At 39.0% G+C, this 16,130-nt stretch overlaps 1 protein-coding gene and 1 pseudogene across 1 annotated transcript in view; one reads left to right on the forward strand and one right to left on the reverse strand.

Annotated features, from left to right (window-relative positions):
- The window catches only part of TAOK1 (TAO kinase 1), a 180,549-nt gene that overhangs the window by 48,302 nt on the left and 116,117 nt on the right, over positions 1–16,130 (forward strand). Inside the window, exon 2 of the mRNA XM_037743274.1 lies at positions 15,564–15,788. Within this exon, the coding sequence (XP_037599202.1) occupies positions 15,657–15,788 (132 nt within the window). The 5' untranslated portion in view covers positions 15,564–15,656. The remainder of the gene's footprint in view (positions 1–15,563; positions 15,789–16,130) is intronic.
- Positions 10,433–10,532, reverse strand: LOC119473223 (annotated as a pseudogene).

The following is a 16,130-nucleotide window of genomic DNA, read 5'->3' on the forward strand; positions in this document are numbered from 1 at the left end:
GATGTCAGGCTGGAGTACAGTGGCATGATCTTGGCTAACTGCAACCTCTGCTTCCCTGGTTCAAGCCATCCTTCTGCCTCAGCCTCTGAGTAGCTGGGATTACAGGCAGCTGCCACCATGCCTGGCTAATTTTTGTATTTATTTATTTATTTATTTTTTAGATAGACTCTTGCTCTGTCACCCAGACTGGAGTGCAGTAGTACGATCTTGGCTCACTGCAACCTTGCCTCCCAGGTTCAAGCGATTCTCCTGTCTAAGCCTCCCGAGTAGCTGGGACTACAGGCGCCCACCGCCACGGCCAGCTAATTTTTGTATTTTTAGTAGGGATGGGGTTTCACCGTATTGGCCAGGCTGGTCTTGAACTCCTGACCTTGTGATCCACCTTCCTTGGCCTCCCCAAGTGCTGGAATTACAGTGGGAGCCACGGTGTCCAGTCTAATTTTTGTATTTTTAGTAGAGATGGGGTTTCACCATGTTCGCCAGGCTGGTCTTGAACTCCTGACCTCAAGTAATTCACCGGCCTCAGCCTCCCAAAGTGTTGGGATTACACACATGAGCCACAGTACCAGCCTATGTATTTCTTCAAATTGGTTTTACAGAGTATATTTAACCTATTATTAAAACTTACTTTTGATTAAACTTATTAGCCCCCCTCTGGTTTATTTTGGCATTTAATGTACAATATATAATAATATAACTTGGCGTTTTGAAGTAGAAAACGTGGAAGTGGGAAATAAGTTTTGCATTCTATTTCAATTCTAATAAAATGAGAAAGTACTTATTGCCTATGGAACTGCCTTTATATTCTGTAGGAAAAATGGTGTGGTGGATCAGCAATGTTTTCCATAGGAATAAGGGGGTGGTATTGCAAAGACTGTTACAAAAGATTCATATATGTAATCCCAAATTTAAACATCGTTCCTATATTACTTTTTCTTTTTTTGTCCTATTTACTATTAGAATTATGTGAGCATCAAAAGAAATGTAAAAGTTTTCTGTTTTAATGCCAAGTTTGGTTGAAGCATGGATGTGAAATCCAAGGATATGGAGGGCCAACTGTACTAATAGCAACTTTATGTGTATTAGTAAAAAATTGGAAACAGATGACGATCAGTGAATGAATTTTAAAAATTGTGTTTTCTATACAATTGAATGCTATTCAGCAACAACATGGATGAATCTCAGAAACATTAAGTGAAAAAAGCAGCCACCAAAGACTACAAAGTGTATGAATCCATTTACATGAAGTTCCTAAAAAGGCAAAAATATAGTGACAGAAATTGGGTCAAAGAGGCTGGGTGTGGTGGCTCATTCCTATACTTCCAACTTTTTGGGAGTCCAAGGCGGGAGGATCACTTGAACCCAGTTCGAAATAATATAACAAGACCCTGTCTCTACAAAAAGTAAAAAAAATTAGCCAGGCATGGTGGCATGCACCTGTAGTCCTAGCTACTTGGGAGGCTGAGGCAGAAGAATCACTTGAAGCTGGGAGGCAGAGGTTGCAGTGAGCCAAAATCATACCACTGTATTTCAGCCTGGGCAACAGAGTAAGACTACCTTTAAAAAAAAAAAGTACAGCCGGGCGCGGTGGCTCAAGCCTGTAATCCCAGCACTGTGGGAGGCTGAGGCGGGTGGATCACGAGGTCAAGAGATCGAGACCATCCTGGTCAACATGGTGAAACCCCGTCTCTACTAAAAAAAATACAAAAAATTAGCTGGGCATGGTGGCGTGTGCCTGTAGTCCCAGCTACTCAGGAGGCTGAGGCAGGAGAATTGCCTGAACCCAGGAGGCGGAGGTTGCGGTGAGCCGAGATCGCGCCATTGCACTCCAGCCTGGGTAACAAGAGCGAAAACTCCGTCTCAAAAAAAAAAAAAAAAAAAAAAAAAAAGTACATATATATAATAGTATAAAGGGCTATGGGAGTCATGGAAATATTCTTGGTTGTAGTGATAGTATCAAGACATACTGTATATGCATATATCAAAAGTTTGATAACTTTTACACTTAATGGGTAAATGTTTTTGTATATAAATTACCCGATGCATCTGAATTCAACATATGTAGAATAATTATTGCATTAAGTAGCAAATTAATATATATATATATTTTTTTGAGACACAGTCTCAGCTCACTGTAACCTCTACCTCCTGGGTTCAAGTGATTCTCCTGCCTCAGCCTCCCAAGTAGCTGGGATTACAGGCGTGCACCGCCATGCCTACCTAATTTTTGTATTTTTAATAGAGACAGGGTTTTGCTGTGTTGATCAGCCTGGTCTCGAACTCCTGACCTCAGGTAGTTCACCCACTTCGGCCTCCCAAAGTGCTGGGATTACAGGCGTGAGCCACCATGCCTGGTAATATCTATTAATATATCCCAGAGAAGTATATGACTGATATTATTTATTTATTTATTTATTTTGAGACAGATTTAGGAGCACAATGCTTCATCAGTGATACATTAAAAAAAAAAAAAAACGAATGGTTTTAGATGGTAAATGATTAGTAAATACATAAATACTATAATAAATATTGTACTTTACCTTGATACCTTGAGTTTGCTTGTGGAAGTGAGTGCAGGAAGGGATGCAGCTGTGAATTACTGTAAAGTTGGGAAAGACAGGTTACCTGAAATGAGATGGAAAATTGTATCACCAGGCTGGGTGCCGTGGCTGACATCTGTAATCTCAGCAGTTTGGGAGGCCAAGGCAGCCCCACCACTGAGGTCAGGAGTTTGAGACCAGCCTGGCTAATGTGGCGAAACCCAATTGCTACTAAATATACAAAAATTAGTCAGATGCAATGGCACATGCCTGTAATCCCAGCTATGTACTCAGGAGGCTGAGGCAGGAGGATCCGGTCAACCCACAAGGCAGAGGTTGCAGTGAGCTGGGATCACGCCACTGCACTCCAGCCTGGGCAACAGAGCAAGACTCCATCTCAAAAAAAAAAAAAAAAAAAAAAAAAAAAAAAAAAAAAAAAAAAAAAGAAAAAGAAAATTGTAACACCAGGTGTGAAGAATAAGTGTGAGTAACACATGGAGTTAACGGAGGTAGCTGATACATGTTTAAGGTTTGTGTGGATGGGTGTTTGTGTATTTTGCATGTATATATATTTTCATTCTTTGGTTGCTTTTATTTCTAAAACTAGATGTTGCCTAATTTTTTTTTTTTTTTTTTTGAGACAGTTTTACTCTTGTTGCCCAGGCTGGAGTGCAATGGTGCGATCTCAGCTTACCACAGCCTCCACCTCCTGGGTTCAAGCAGGCAATTCTCTACTAAAAATACAAAAAATTAGCCAGACATGGTGGTAGCCACCTGTAATCCCAGCTACTTGGGAAGCTGAGCAGGAGAATTGCTTGAACCCAGGAGGTAGAGTTTGCAGTGATCTGTGCAAATTGCGCCATTGCACTCCAATCTGAGTAACAGAGCAAGACTCTATCTCAAAAATAAAAATAAAATAAAATTTAAAAGGCATGAGTAGTAATTCTGTGACTTCTCTTAAGAATTTCCTGGCCTATAAATTGCACTTTATAAATACTAGTGGAACAAATGAGAGAAACAATATGCAAGATGTATTGGAGAGAATGAGACTAGAAACAGAATTCAGACAAGAGGTTATTACGTTAGTCTAGGCTACCAGCAATGGATAGAGGAAGAGATGCAAGTCTCTTGGATTTACCAATTTTATTAGATTGATGTTAGAGGAGAAAAAAGAGACAAAAAATATCAAAGGTCACATCTAGTTTTGTGGCCTCAGAGACACAAATAATAGTGGTACCATTATCCCATGTGGGAAATGCAGGATGGACTGCTGAGTGGAATCTTGGAGTCATATGGTAGTTCTGCTTAGCTTTTTAATGAACTGCCAACTATTTTTCACCTCACATTTCTGGGTGTTTTTTGTTTGTTTTTTGTTTTTGAGACGGAGTCTTGCTCTGTTGCCAGGCTGGAGTGCAGTGGCAGGATCTCTGCTCACTGCACCCTCCCCCTCCCATACACCCCACATTTCTAAGTATTGTTATTTTCAATATTATAAATAGAATTTTTGGCCGGGTGCGGTGGCTCATGTCTGTAATCCCGACACTTATGGGAAGCCGAGGTGGATGGATCACCTGAGGTCAGTAGTTTGAGACCAGCCTGGCCAACCTGCTGAAACCTCATCTCTACTAAAAATACAAAATATTAGGCCTTGTGGCGCACACCTGCAATCTGGGCTACTTGGCAGGCTGAAACAGGAGAATCTCCTGAACTTAGGAGACGGAGGTTGCAGTGAGCCAAGATGGCACCATTGCACTCCAGCCTGGGCAAAAGAGCAGACTCCATCTCAAAAAAGAAAACAAAAAAAAGATTGTAGTTTCTAAATACCATTCCTTACTAAAAAAATACAAGGGCTTGGTGGCAGATTACAAGGTCAGGAGATCGAGACCATCTTGATCAACATGGTGAAACTCCGTCTCCACTAAAAATACAAAACTTAGCTGTGTGTGGTGGTGTGCACCTGTAATGTCAGCTACTCAGGAGGCTGAGGCAGAATTGCTTGAACCCGGGAGGTGGAGGTTGCAGTGAGTTGAGATTGCCCCATTGCACTCCAGCCTGGGTGACAGAGCGAAACTGTCTCAAAAAAAAGAAGTACAACCAGTTTTTGTATATTAATATTTTATTTTCAAACTTTGATCTCTTGTCACCCAGGCTGGAGTGAAATACGACCTTGGCTCACTGCAACCTCTGCCGCCTGGGTTCAAGCGATTCTCCTGCCTCACCCTTCTGAGTAGCTGGAATTAGAGGCGCTTGCCACCAGGAGAATCACATAAACCCGGGAGGTGGAGGTTGTGGTGAGCCGAGATCGCAACATTACAGTCAACCTGGGCAACAAGAGCAAAACTTTGTCTCAAAAAAAAAAGAAAAGAAAAGAAAAAAAAGTAATACATGCATTTAGGGAATAAAAGTTTGAAAGTTAGAAAGGATCCATGGACTGAAAATAAGTCTCTGATATATCCTTCCATAGATCATGTGTGTATGTGTGTGTAAAGACACATCTTTTTATATAAATGGGTACATATTATTTATACGTTTATGCCTTGTTTTTTAAAAACCTAAATCTTCATATCTTTTATCAATGCTATGAATTAAATAGTATTTATAGTAATGTACTCATGTATACCCTTCTACCCAACAACCATCCTACCCAAAACTTAAATAGATTTTGAACATTATCCTTGCTTTTCATCTTTGCTCTTCTTTCAGTTTGAAATTAGGTGAGTGGTTCAGGAAATTGATGCTGTGTATTTCTCACCATTAATTACCCATGTGATTTTGAGAAAAGACACTTTACCTTTTGGGACCAAATAATCTCTTAATTTCTTCCAATTCTAAACTTTTGTAATTACATGTAATGTGTATAAGTAGGTTCAAACAATAAGCATCAAATTAGTTCTGTGTAGGTAAGCCTGATTCGTACTATAATGTCAGATTTCTTGCTGGTATTTTTCAGTTGTATTTATCATTTCAGTTATTGGTATAATTACATATATGTGTGTGTTTGTATGTGTGTGTCTGCTGAGGGAGGATATAGTAGATAGTATGATCTCTACCAATTCAGTGGAAAGAGGCAATTTTCTTTCTCTAAAGGGAGTGCACATTTTACTAAGTTGGCTGTTTTCTAAGCCTGAACCCTCTGACCAACAGATGTAGGGAAAAGGGCTTTATAATATTAAATCAATTGCTTAGGACCAACAGTGTCCTTTTTGTGAAAATCTGAAGGTTCTTAAAAGATGGAATACCATGACATCATCATTGTTGATTCAAGGAGCATTCCTCAAGTAATACTCAATGTGCTGTGATTATCAGTACCCTCTCCCATCTTCTTTTTGTTGCTCTTGAATGATGTTATTGTCAATTATTTGACTATGTTTTACAAATTTGGAGCAGTTACTTAATTCTGAAAATCCTATTTTGGTCTGAGATTTTAAAATAAATTATATTGGATTTTATTCTTTTATCAGCTTTTATGATTGGACAAAGTGATACCAACCACAAAAATTATGCCTTTCACATTTTCCAGTGTAAATAGCCTAATAAGTGATAGGTTTCTCTGGTCAGCTTTTGTGGAACCAGGAATAAATTAGATCTCATTGACTATGTAATTGTTAGTTTCTTTTTATTGTTCACTTTATTACAAAGGACATAGTAAATTACTTTAATTATTTTACTCTAAGAACAGATTAGATAATTTAAAAAAGTAATAACCTGTGACTCACGCCTGTAATCCCAGCACTTTGGGAGGCCAAGGTGGGCGGATCACGAGGTCAAGAGATCAAGACCATCCTGGCCAACACGGTGAAACCTCGTCTCTACTAAAAATACAAAAAAATTAGCTGGGAGTGGTGACACATGCCTGTGGTCCCAGCTACTCGGGAGGCTGAGGTGGAAGAATCGCTTGAACCCAGGAAGCGGCAGTTGCAGTGAGCTGAGATTGCCTACTGCACTCCAGCCTGGTGACAGCAAAACTCTTGTCTCAAAAAAAAAAAAAAGTAATCTAATAGACTTTTAAAAAAAGAAAATTATATATGCTGTTTCATAGTACCTTTAAAAAACTTGTTACAAATATTTATATTTTAAAAGCCTGATTTAGGCCGGGCACGGTGGCTCACACCTGTAATCCTAGCACCTTGGGAGGCCAAGGCGGGTGGATTACCTGAGGTCAGGAGTTTGAGGCCAGCCTGGGCAACATGGTGAAAGCCCATCTCTACTAAAAATACAAAAATTAGCCAGGTATGGTGACACACACTTGTAATCCCAGCTACTCGGGAGGCCAAGGCAGGAGAATTGCTTGAGCCCAGGGGACAGAGGTTGCAGTGAGCTGAGATCATGCCACTGCACTCTTGCCTGGCTGGCAGAGTGAGACTGTCTCAAAAAAAACAAACAAACAAAAAAAAACACCACCTATATATAGTTTGTCCATTTATATTAGTCCTACATTTTGTTTGGGTATTTATGTATATGTATTTAGCAGACTGGAAGAATTATGGAGTCTAGGATTGCTGCAAAAGCTCCTCATTGCTGTTTCTTTCCTGTAGTTTTTTTCATGACAGCTATTAAAAGTGAACAAGATCTGGAGGATAGCCTAGAAAAAAGTAAACAAGACTTTTTTTGTTAGTTTACATTGATGGCTCTGTTACAGCAATATGCTGAATAGGTGCAGGGCAAGCAGGATGGTACTAATTTTTATAATAAAGTAATTTTTGGAACTTGAGTATATATAGAAAAGCATTTATGCACTGGGTGCTGTTAACTAGTCTAACAGTGTAATGATGTATTTCAGGGTTGTCTTTTGGGGGTTCTCATATATTTATATATTATATTTTTTACTTTTCCCTGTCTTCTGACAATCCAAACAATATACATAGGTGTTCATGGATCTTTTTTATTTATATTTTATCCTGGTTATAGAAATGGAATGTATAATTTTTTTTTTTTTTTTTGAGACGGAGTTTCACTCATGTTACCCAGGCTGGAGTGTAATGACGCGATCTCGGCTCACCGCAACCTCCGCCTCCTGGGTTCAGGCAATTCTCCTGCCTCAGCCTCCTGAGTAGCTGGGATTACAGGCACACGCCACCATGCCCAGCTAATTTTTTGTATTTTTAGTAGAGATGGGGTTTCACCATTTTGACCAGGATGGTCTCGATCTCTTGACTTCGTGATCCACCCGCCTCGGCCTCCCAAAGTGCTGGGATTACAGGCTTGAGCCACCAAGCCCGGCCTGGAATGTATAATTTTTGTTTAAAAGTTTGAACATAAGGAAAGCAGACTTGTGATATTGGCCATAATGGTTGCCATAACTACCTAAAAATAATCCTTAACATTTTGGTATGTTGTCCCCTTGTCTCTCCAGATTATTTAGTATATATGATACTATATTGTGCATAGAATTTTTGTCTTTAACCTTTTAATTATAAAATCAGATATAGAAAATATGAAAAATACAAAGCAGCTGGGTGTGATGGTTCATGCCTGTAATCCCAAGCACTTTGGAAGGCCGAGGTGGGCAGATCACAAGTTCAGGAGATCAAGACCATCCTAGCTAACACGGTGAAACCCTGTCTCTTCAAAAAATAGAATAAAATTAGCTGTGTGTGGTGGAATGCACCTGTAATCCCAGCTACTTGGGAGGCTGAGGCAAAAGAATCGTTTCAACCTGGGAGGCGGAGGTTGCAGTGAGCCGAGATTGCACCACTGCACTCTAGCCTGGGCAACAGAGCAAGACTCCATCTCAAAAAAAAAAAAAAAAAAAAAAAAAAAAATGGCCAGGCACAGTGGCTCATGCGTGTAATCCCAGCAATTTGGGAGGCCATGGTGGGTGGATCATGAGGCCAAGAGATTGAGACCGCCCTGGCCAACATGGTGAAACCTCATTTCTACTAAAAATACGTAAATTAGCTGGGTGTGGTGGTGCATGCCTGTAGTCCCAACTACTTGGAAAGCTGAGGCAGGAGAATCACTTGAACCTGGGAGGCAGAGGTTACAGTGAGCTGAGATCGCGCCACTGCACTCCTGGTGATAGAGCAAGACTCTGTCTCAATCAATAAATAAATGAAAAAATAAATACATAGCTTAATGAATTATTATTATAAATTATACAATCTTGTAACGACTACCTAAGGCAACAAATAGAACTTGCATGAAGCTTGTGGTCTCCCTACAAACAAATGCTCTACATGTGGGAAAAAAAAAAAAAAAAAGACAAATAGAACTTGACTAGCAATTCTAGAATCTCTTCTATCGGTCTCACCCCAGTCACAACCCCTTCCCTTTCCCTAAATTAACCACCATCCTAACATTTATAGTAATCACTTCTGGGAGTTTCTTTATGGTTTTATATCCAAGTGTGTACCACTAAACTCTATTACTGAGTTTTGAGAGTGCTTTAGATATTCTGGATACAAATCTTTTTTCAGATATGTGATTTGAAAATATTTTCTCCTGGTCTCTGGCTGGACTTCATTCTTTTAACAGTGTCCTTTGCAAGAGAAAAAGTTTTTAGTTTTGATAAAGTTCAAATTAGCCTTTTATGGATCATGCTTTTGGTATTATGCCTAAGAACTCTGCCTAATCCAAGATAACGATTTTCTCCTTTCTTCTAAATGTTTATAGTATCAGCCTTTTATATGGAGTTTTGAGTTCATTTTTCTGTAAAGTGCAAAATGTAAGTCAGATTTCAATTTTGGATGTCCAGTTGCTGTGGCACCATTTTTCAAAAGATTACCTTTCCTTTATTGCACCTTTGACAAAAATCAGTTGATCATATTTGTATGACCTGTTTCTGGACTTAGGTTTTTGTTTCATTAGACTGTGTGTATCCTTTCATTCATTACCACACTGTCTTCATTATTTGTAGCTTTATATTATGTCTTCAAATCAGGTAATGTGAGTTCTTCATCTTTATTTTATTTTTTTCTTTTTAGAGACAAGTCTTGCTCTGTCACCATGTTGGAGTGCTGTGGTGTGATCTTGGCTCACTGCAACCTCCGACTCCCTGGTTCAAGCGATTCCCCTGCCTCAGCCTCCCGAGTAGCTGGGATTACAGGCACACACCACCATGCCCAGCTAATTTTTGTATTTTTAGTAGAGACGAGGTTTCGCCATGTTGGCCAGGATGGTCTTGATCTCCTGACCTTGTTATCTACCTGCCTCGGCCTCCCAGAGTGCTGGGATTACAGGCACGAGCTACTGCGTCTGACCCCACCTTTATTCTTTTTAAGTTATTTTGGCTAATTTGGAGCTTTTGCCTTTTCATATACATGTTAGAATCAGTTTGTTGATATCTACAGAAAATCCTGTTGTACTCTGAGATTGTGTTAAATCTATGAATCATTGAATTTTTGGATCAGTTAGAAGAGAATTACCTCATAATAATATTGTCATTCACCATAAATACAGTACATCTCTCCATTTAATTAGGTTGACTTTGATTTCTTTCACCAAATTAGTATTGTTTTTACTTTACAAATTATACCCATGTATTATTAGACTTAAGTCTACTCAGTTTTTTCCCATTGCTATTTTGTACATATTTGGGATTTTCTCTGTACACAATAATATTGTTAGTAAGTGGAGAGTTTTCTTTCTTTCTGGTATGTATGCCTTTTAGTTCTTTTTCTTCCTTTATAAAGCAAATACTGACTAGAAATTCTAGTACAGTGTTGATTAGGACTGATTAGAGCGGATATCATTGCCTTCTTTTTCTTTTTTTTTACTTTTAATTTTTGTGGGTACATAGTAGGTTTATATATTTATGGGGTACATGAGATATTTTGAAACAGGTGTGCAATGTGAAATGAGCACATAGGAAGAATGGGGTATTCATCCCCTCAAGCACTTATCCTTTGAGTTGCAAACAATCCAGTTATACTCTTTAAGTTACTTAAAAATGTACAAATGTGGAACACTTTACAAATTTGCATGTCATCCTGTGCAGGGGCCATGCTAATTTTCTTACTCCAATTTTAGCGTATGTGCTGCCCAAGCAAGCACCCTTTGCGTTATTTCTAAGCTTTAGGAGAAAGTTTTCAGTCTTCAAGCATTACGTATGATGTTAGCTGCAGGGTTTTTGTAGATACCTTTAATAGGTTAAGGATGTTCCTTTCTATTCCTAGTTTTGAGTGTTTTGATCATGAATAGATGTTGTCAATTTGATTTTCTGCCTTTTTTAATATTTCTTCTCTAGTATGTTTAGAATGGAGAATGACAATGATTTTCTAACGTTGAACCGGCCTTGCATTTTTCAATAAATCCTGCTTGATTGTGCTGTGGTATCATTTTTATATATTGCTAAATTTAATCTGCTGATAATTTTGTTGATGATTTTGCTTTTATGTTGATGATTTTTGCTTTTATATTGGTTAGAAATCTTCAGTTTTTGTCAGTGCTTTGGTTTGTTTTGATGTCAATGTCATGATGGCTTCATAAAATGAATTGGGAAATGTTCTCTCTTCTAAACTTGAAGAATTTATGTAGAATTGATATTTTTTTCTTTAATATTTAATGGATTTGATAGTGAAACTGTCTAGGCTGGAGTTTTCTTTCATATACGTATGACTAATCAGGTTATTTCTTCTTGAGTGAGTTTTTGGTAGTCTTTATCCCTGTTAAAATAATTTGTCCATTTCATCTATGTTGTTAGCTTACAGCTTTTCATTGTATTTCCTCATCTTTTTAATGTCTATAGGGTCTGTAGTGATATCTCTTTTGTTTGTGTTATTGGTAATTTGTGTCTGCTTGTTTCCCTTTGTTAATTTAGGTAGAGGCCTTTCTGCCTTATTGACTTCCTCTGCTTCCCCTCAAAGAACAGCTTTTGACTATTGATTTTTTTCCTCTGTTGGCTTTTTGTTTTCTATTTCACTGATTTCTATTCTGTTCTTTTCTTTAGTAGTGCCTTCTTATATTTATTTTTGGTTTAACTTGCGCTTTTCTTTCTATATTCTTTTTTTTTTTTTTTTTAGGTGGAGTTTCTCTCTAACTGCCCAGGCTGGAAGTGCAGTGATGCGATCTTGGCTCACTGCAACCTCCTCCTCCCAGGTTCAAGCAATTCTCCTGTCTTAGCCCCCTGAGTAGCTAGGATTATAGGTGCCTGCCACTATGCCTGGCTAATTTTTGGTATTTTTAGTAGAGATGGGATTTCACCATGTTGGCCAGGCTGGTCTTGAACCCCTGACCTCAGGTGATCCGCCTGCCTCGGCCTCCCAAAGTTCTGGGATTACAGGGGTGAGCCACCATGCCCGGCCTCTTTCTATATTTTTAAGATAGAAGCTTTAGAAGCTTAGATTATTGATTTGAGACCTTAGTTTTTCTAAAATAGTTAGTACCATACATTTCCCTCTAAGCACTGCTTTAACTGTATTCTATAAATTTTACCTTGTATTTTGGTTTTTATTCAATTCATAATCTCTTCTAATTTTCCTCAAAACTCCATTATTGACTTATGGGTTACTTAGAAGTATGTCATTCACTTTCCAAATGCAGTCATGCACCATGTAACAATATTTCAGTCAACAATGGACCACACATACAATTATGCTCCCCATAAGGTTATAGTAATTGTATTTTTACTGCATTTTCTATCTTTTTTTTTTTTAGAGACGGCATTTCACCATGTTAGCCAGGATGGTCTTGATCTCCTGACCTGGTGATCTGCCCGGCTCGGCCTCCCAAAGTGCTGGGATTACAGGCGTGAGCCACCATGCCCAGCCATTTTCTTTTTTTTTTAGATGGAGGTACACTCTTTTTGCCCAGGCTGGAGTGCAGTGTCACAATCTCGGCTCACTGCAACCTCCGCCTCCTGGTTTCAAGCGATTCTCCTGCCTCAGCCTCCTGAGTAGCTGGGACTACAGGCATGCACCACTATGCCTGGCTAATTTTTTGTATTTTTAGCTGAGGTGAAGTTTCACCATATTGGCCAGGCTGGTCTCGAACTCCTGACCATGGGCGATCCTCCTGTCTTGGCCTCCAAAGTACTGGGATTACAGGAGTGAGTCACCGCTTTGTTTGTTGTTAAAGAGAAGAGGTTTCACTTTGTTGCCCAGGCTGGAGTGCAGTGGCTATTCACAGGCATGATCAGAGTGCACTACAAACTCACACCCCTGGGCTCAAAGTGATCCTCCAGCCTGAGCCTTCTGAGTAGCTGGGACTATAGGCACCGTGTCTGGGTTTCCCCATTTTTATTAACTATATTAGGGGTATTAGGATGTTGTTCATTTCTTCTCTGTTTTTTAAAACTCTACATTGTTAAGGATATTAACTCCTTCTTATCTAAGTTTCAGACTTTTTAAAAGTTTATTTTATTATTATTTTTTGAGACAGGGTCTTGCTCTGTCACCCAGGCTGGAGTGCAGTGACACAGTTTCTGCTCACTGCGGCCTCCACCTCCTGGATTCAAAGCAATTCTCCCACCTCAGCCTCCTGAGCAGCTGAGACTATAGGCATGCACTACCACACCCGTCTAATTTTTATATTTTTAGTAGAAACAGAGTTTTACCATGTTGGCCAGGCTGGTCTCAAACTCCTGACCTCAGGTAATCCACCTGCCTTGGCCTCCCAGTGTGCTGGGATTACAGGTATTAGCCAATTCACCTGGCCTATCTTTTTTTTTAAAAAAATTCTTGGCCGGGCGCGGTGGCTCATGCCTGTAATCCCAGCACTTTGGGAGGCCGAGGCGGGTGGATCACGAGGTCAAGAGATCGAGACGATCCTGGTCAACATGGTGAAACCCCATCTCTACTAAAACTACAAAAAATTAGCTGGGCATGGTGGTGCGTGCCTGTAATCCCAGCTACTCAGGAGGCTGAGGCAGGAGAATTGCCTGAACTCAGGAGGCGGAGGTTGCGGTGAGCCGAGATCGCGCCATTGCACTCCAGCCTGGGTAACGAGCGAAACTCCGTCTCAAAAAAAAAAAACAAAATCTTACAGATGTACTTCCTGCTTTTGTATCAAGTTTATCTGCTTTTTATTATTTTATTTTATTTTTTGAGATGGAGTTTCGCTCTTGTTGCCCGGGCTGGAGTGCAATGGCATGATCTCGGCTCACAGCAACCTCTACCTCCCGGGTTCAAGCGATTCTTCTGCCTCAGCCTCCCTAGTAGCTGGGATGGCAGGCATGTGCCACCATGCCTGGCTAATTTTGTATTTTTAGTAGAGATGGTATTTCTCCATATTGGTCAGGCTGGTCTCAAACTCCTGACCTCAGGTGATCTGCCTGTCTTGGCTTCCCAAAGTGCTAGGATTATAGGCATGAGCCACCGTGCCAGCCTGCTTTTTATTCTTTTTGGTGTCTTTTACTGTGTTCCTTCCTCTCAAGGTTTCTTTTTTATATTGTCAAATATGTCTATTTCCTTATTGCTTTGGATGTAGATCATAGATAAGTTTCCTCACACTGGTTACAAAGAAATTTACTCATATTTCCTCCTAGTACTCGTTTTATTTTTTAATATTTGTGTATCTGATCCCTATGTAATTCTGATGTTCAATTTGAGGAAAAGGTATAATTTTTCTCTCGTATGGCTATTAGGCTCTCCCAACAATGCATTTTTATCAAATCAGTTTTTTCCCCATTGATTTTAGATGCCTTTTTGAGACACTTAGAAGTAATGTTTATGGTAAGATAAGTGATAGGCATATAATTTTTTTTCCAAATGGATTGTCAAGCTTTCTCAATTTATTTCTTCTCCTTTAACTGTGTTTGTTAAATTTCAAGGTAGACAAACATGGGTTAGTTTCTGGGTTTTTTAGGTTATTAATTTTCTTGTTTTGTTTTAGTATTTTACTCTTGTGATGGTGATAGTATTGTGTTATATTTTGGTCTTTGGTTGAACAAGTGTTTCAATTCCCTATTTATTTCTTGTCTCTCTGAGTTTCTGGAAGTTGCTATCCTGCATTTTCTCTGTTCTTGACAACTTCAATGTTTTTATGTATCATAGTCTTATGCATTACTGTTTGTTCTGTAAGTATTTGTGGAAGTGAAGTTATTTTTTAGGAGCTGCATAGAAGTATATTCTTTTATTCAGCAATATTTATATAATATTAACTGCAGAAGGTAAGGGGTAGGAGCTGGAGAGATGATACAAAGATGAATGAGACACATTGTGCCTGATTGCTTAGGAAAGAGAGTTAAATAATAGCAATATAATATGGTATATGCTGCAGGATGCTTTGGGGGCATAAAGGGAGGGTGACCAACTCTTCCTAATAGACTTAAGATTTTACAAACTTTGTGACATTTAATCTAAATCTTGAAAGACTTTGGGAATTTGTTAGGTAGATAAGAAAGAAGATGCAGATCATGGACCCAGTTAGAAAATTTTAATGTAAAATAATTCTTGTTAGGGTACTAAAACTTATTTAGAATTCTTAAATATGGTCTTAAATAACACTGAAGTTTGTTATTTTTTATAGGTTGATTAATTGAAAGTTAATAGTTTATGTGGAATTTAGTTCAACCTACTAAGTTTAGGAGTGAGAAGTTAAGTGACTTTGCTATGGTCAAAATCAAGTTTATAGGGAAAGAGTTGTCTGTGTGAAATTCATTACTTTCTCTCACTGTATTTTTCTTTTATGTCGGTTAGAGTTGATTAATACACTGGCATATGGTATCTGAACAGAAAAGGAAGTTTCCTGTTGTTGAAAATACTGTGGGTACATTTTGAGTTATTGTGTATTTAAAAAATCTCTTTTATATACTTGACATTCAAAAGAAAAAAAAAGAAAAATCTCTTTTATATTATCTTCTCTATTGATGAGATAACTGCATCAGAAGTAAATTTTTAAGTATTGACTTGGAAAGCCTGCCAAGACACAAAGATTATCTCATTTTTTAAAAGTGCTATATAGTAGGGATCTTTTTTAAGTACCACAGGTGTTTATGATGATGAAACAGTTTAGGAATTACTGCAGTAGTATCCACACTGCCTTTTCAGTGAAATTGTAGGCATGAGATAAATTTGTAGGTGCTATCAGCATATGACCTTATACTGACTTTTTTTTTTTTTTTTTTTTTTTCCTATTTCTCTACAGTAGTTTATGCCAGCGTGGCTTCATTCATACAGATGAACCAAGGATTGGGATAGCAGTATAAAATTAGAATCAGACAGCTGACTGCTCAGCAGGATGCCATCAACTAACAGAGCAGGCAGCCTGAAGGACCCTGAAATTGCAGAGCTCTTCTTCAAAGAAGATCCAGAGAAGCTCTTCACAGATCTCAGAGAAATTGGCCATGGAAGCTTTGGAGCAGTGTATTTTGTAAGTGTTAATGACTTGATGTCAGTGACCAGCATTTACTTAATGTCCACTCCTGACAGAGCAAAATACAGTAAATAAAAAGAGTTATAGGGCCAGGCAGGGTGGCCCACGCCTGTAATCCCAGCACTTTGGGAGGCTGAGGCAGGTGGATTACAAGATCAGGAGTTTGAGACCAGTCTGACCAATATGGTGAAACCAGTTAATAGCAAAAATTCCCTGGGCATGGTAATCCCAGCTACTCAGGAGGCTGAGGCAGGAGAATCGCTTGTACCCGGGAGGTGGAGGTTGCAGTGAGCCAAGATTACACCATTGCTCTCCAGCCTGGGTGACAAGAGTGAGACT

Source organism: Cebus imitator, unplaced genomic scaffold (genome assembly GCF_001604975.1).
Source record: "Cebus imitator isolate Cc_AM_T3 unplaced genomic scaffold, Cebus_imitator-1.0 Scaffold140, whole genome shotgun sequence".
In the NCBI taxonomy this organism is placed as follows: domain Eukaryota; kingdom Metazoa; phylum Chordata; class Mammalia; order Primates; family Cebidae; genus Cebus; species Cebus imitator.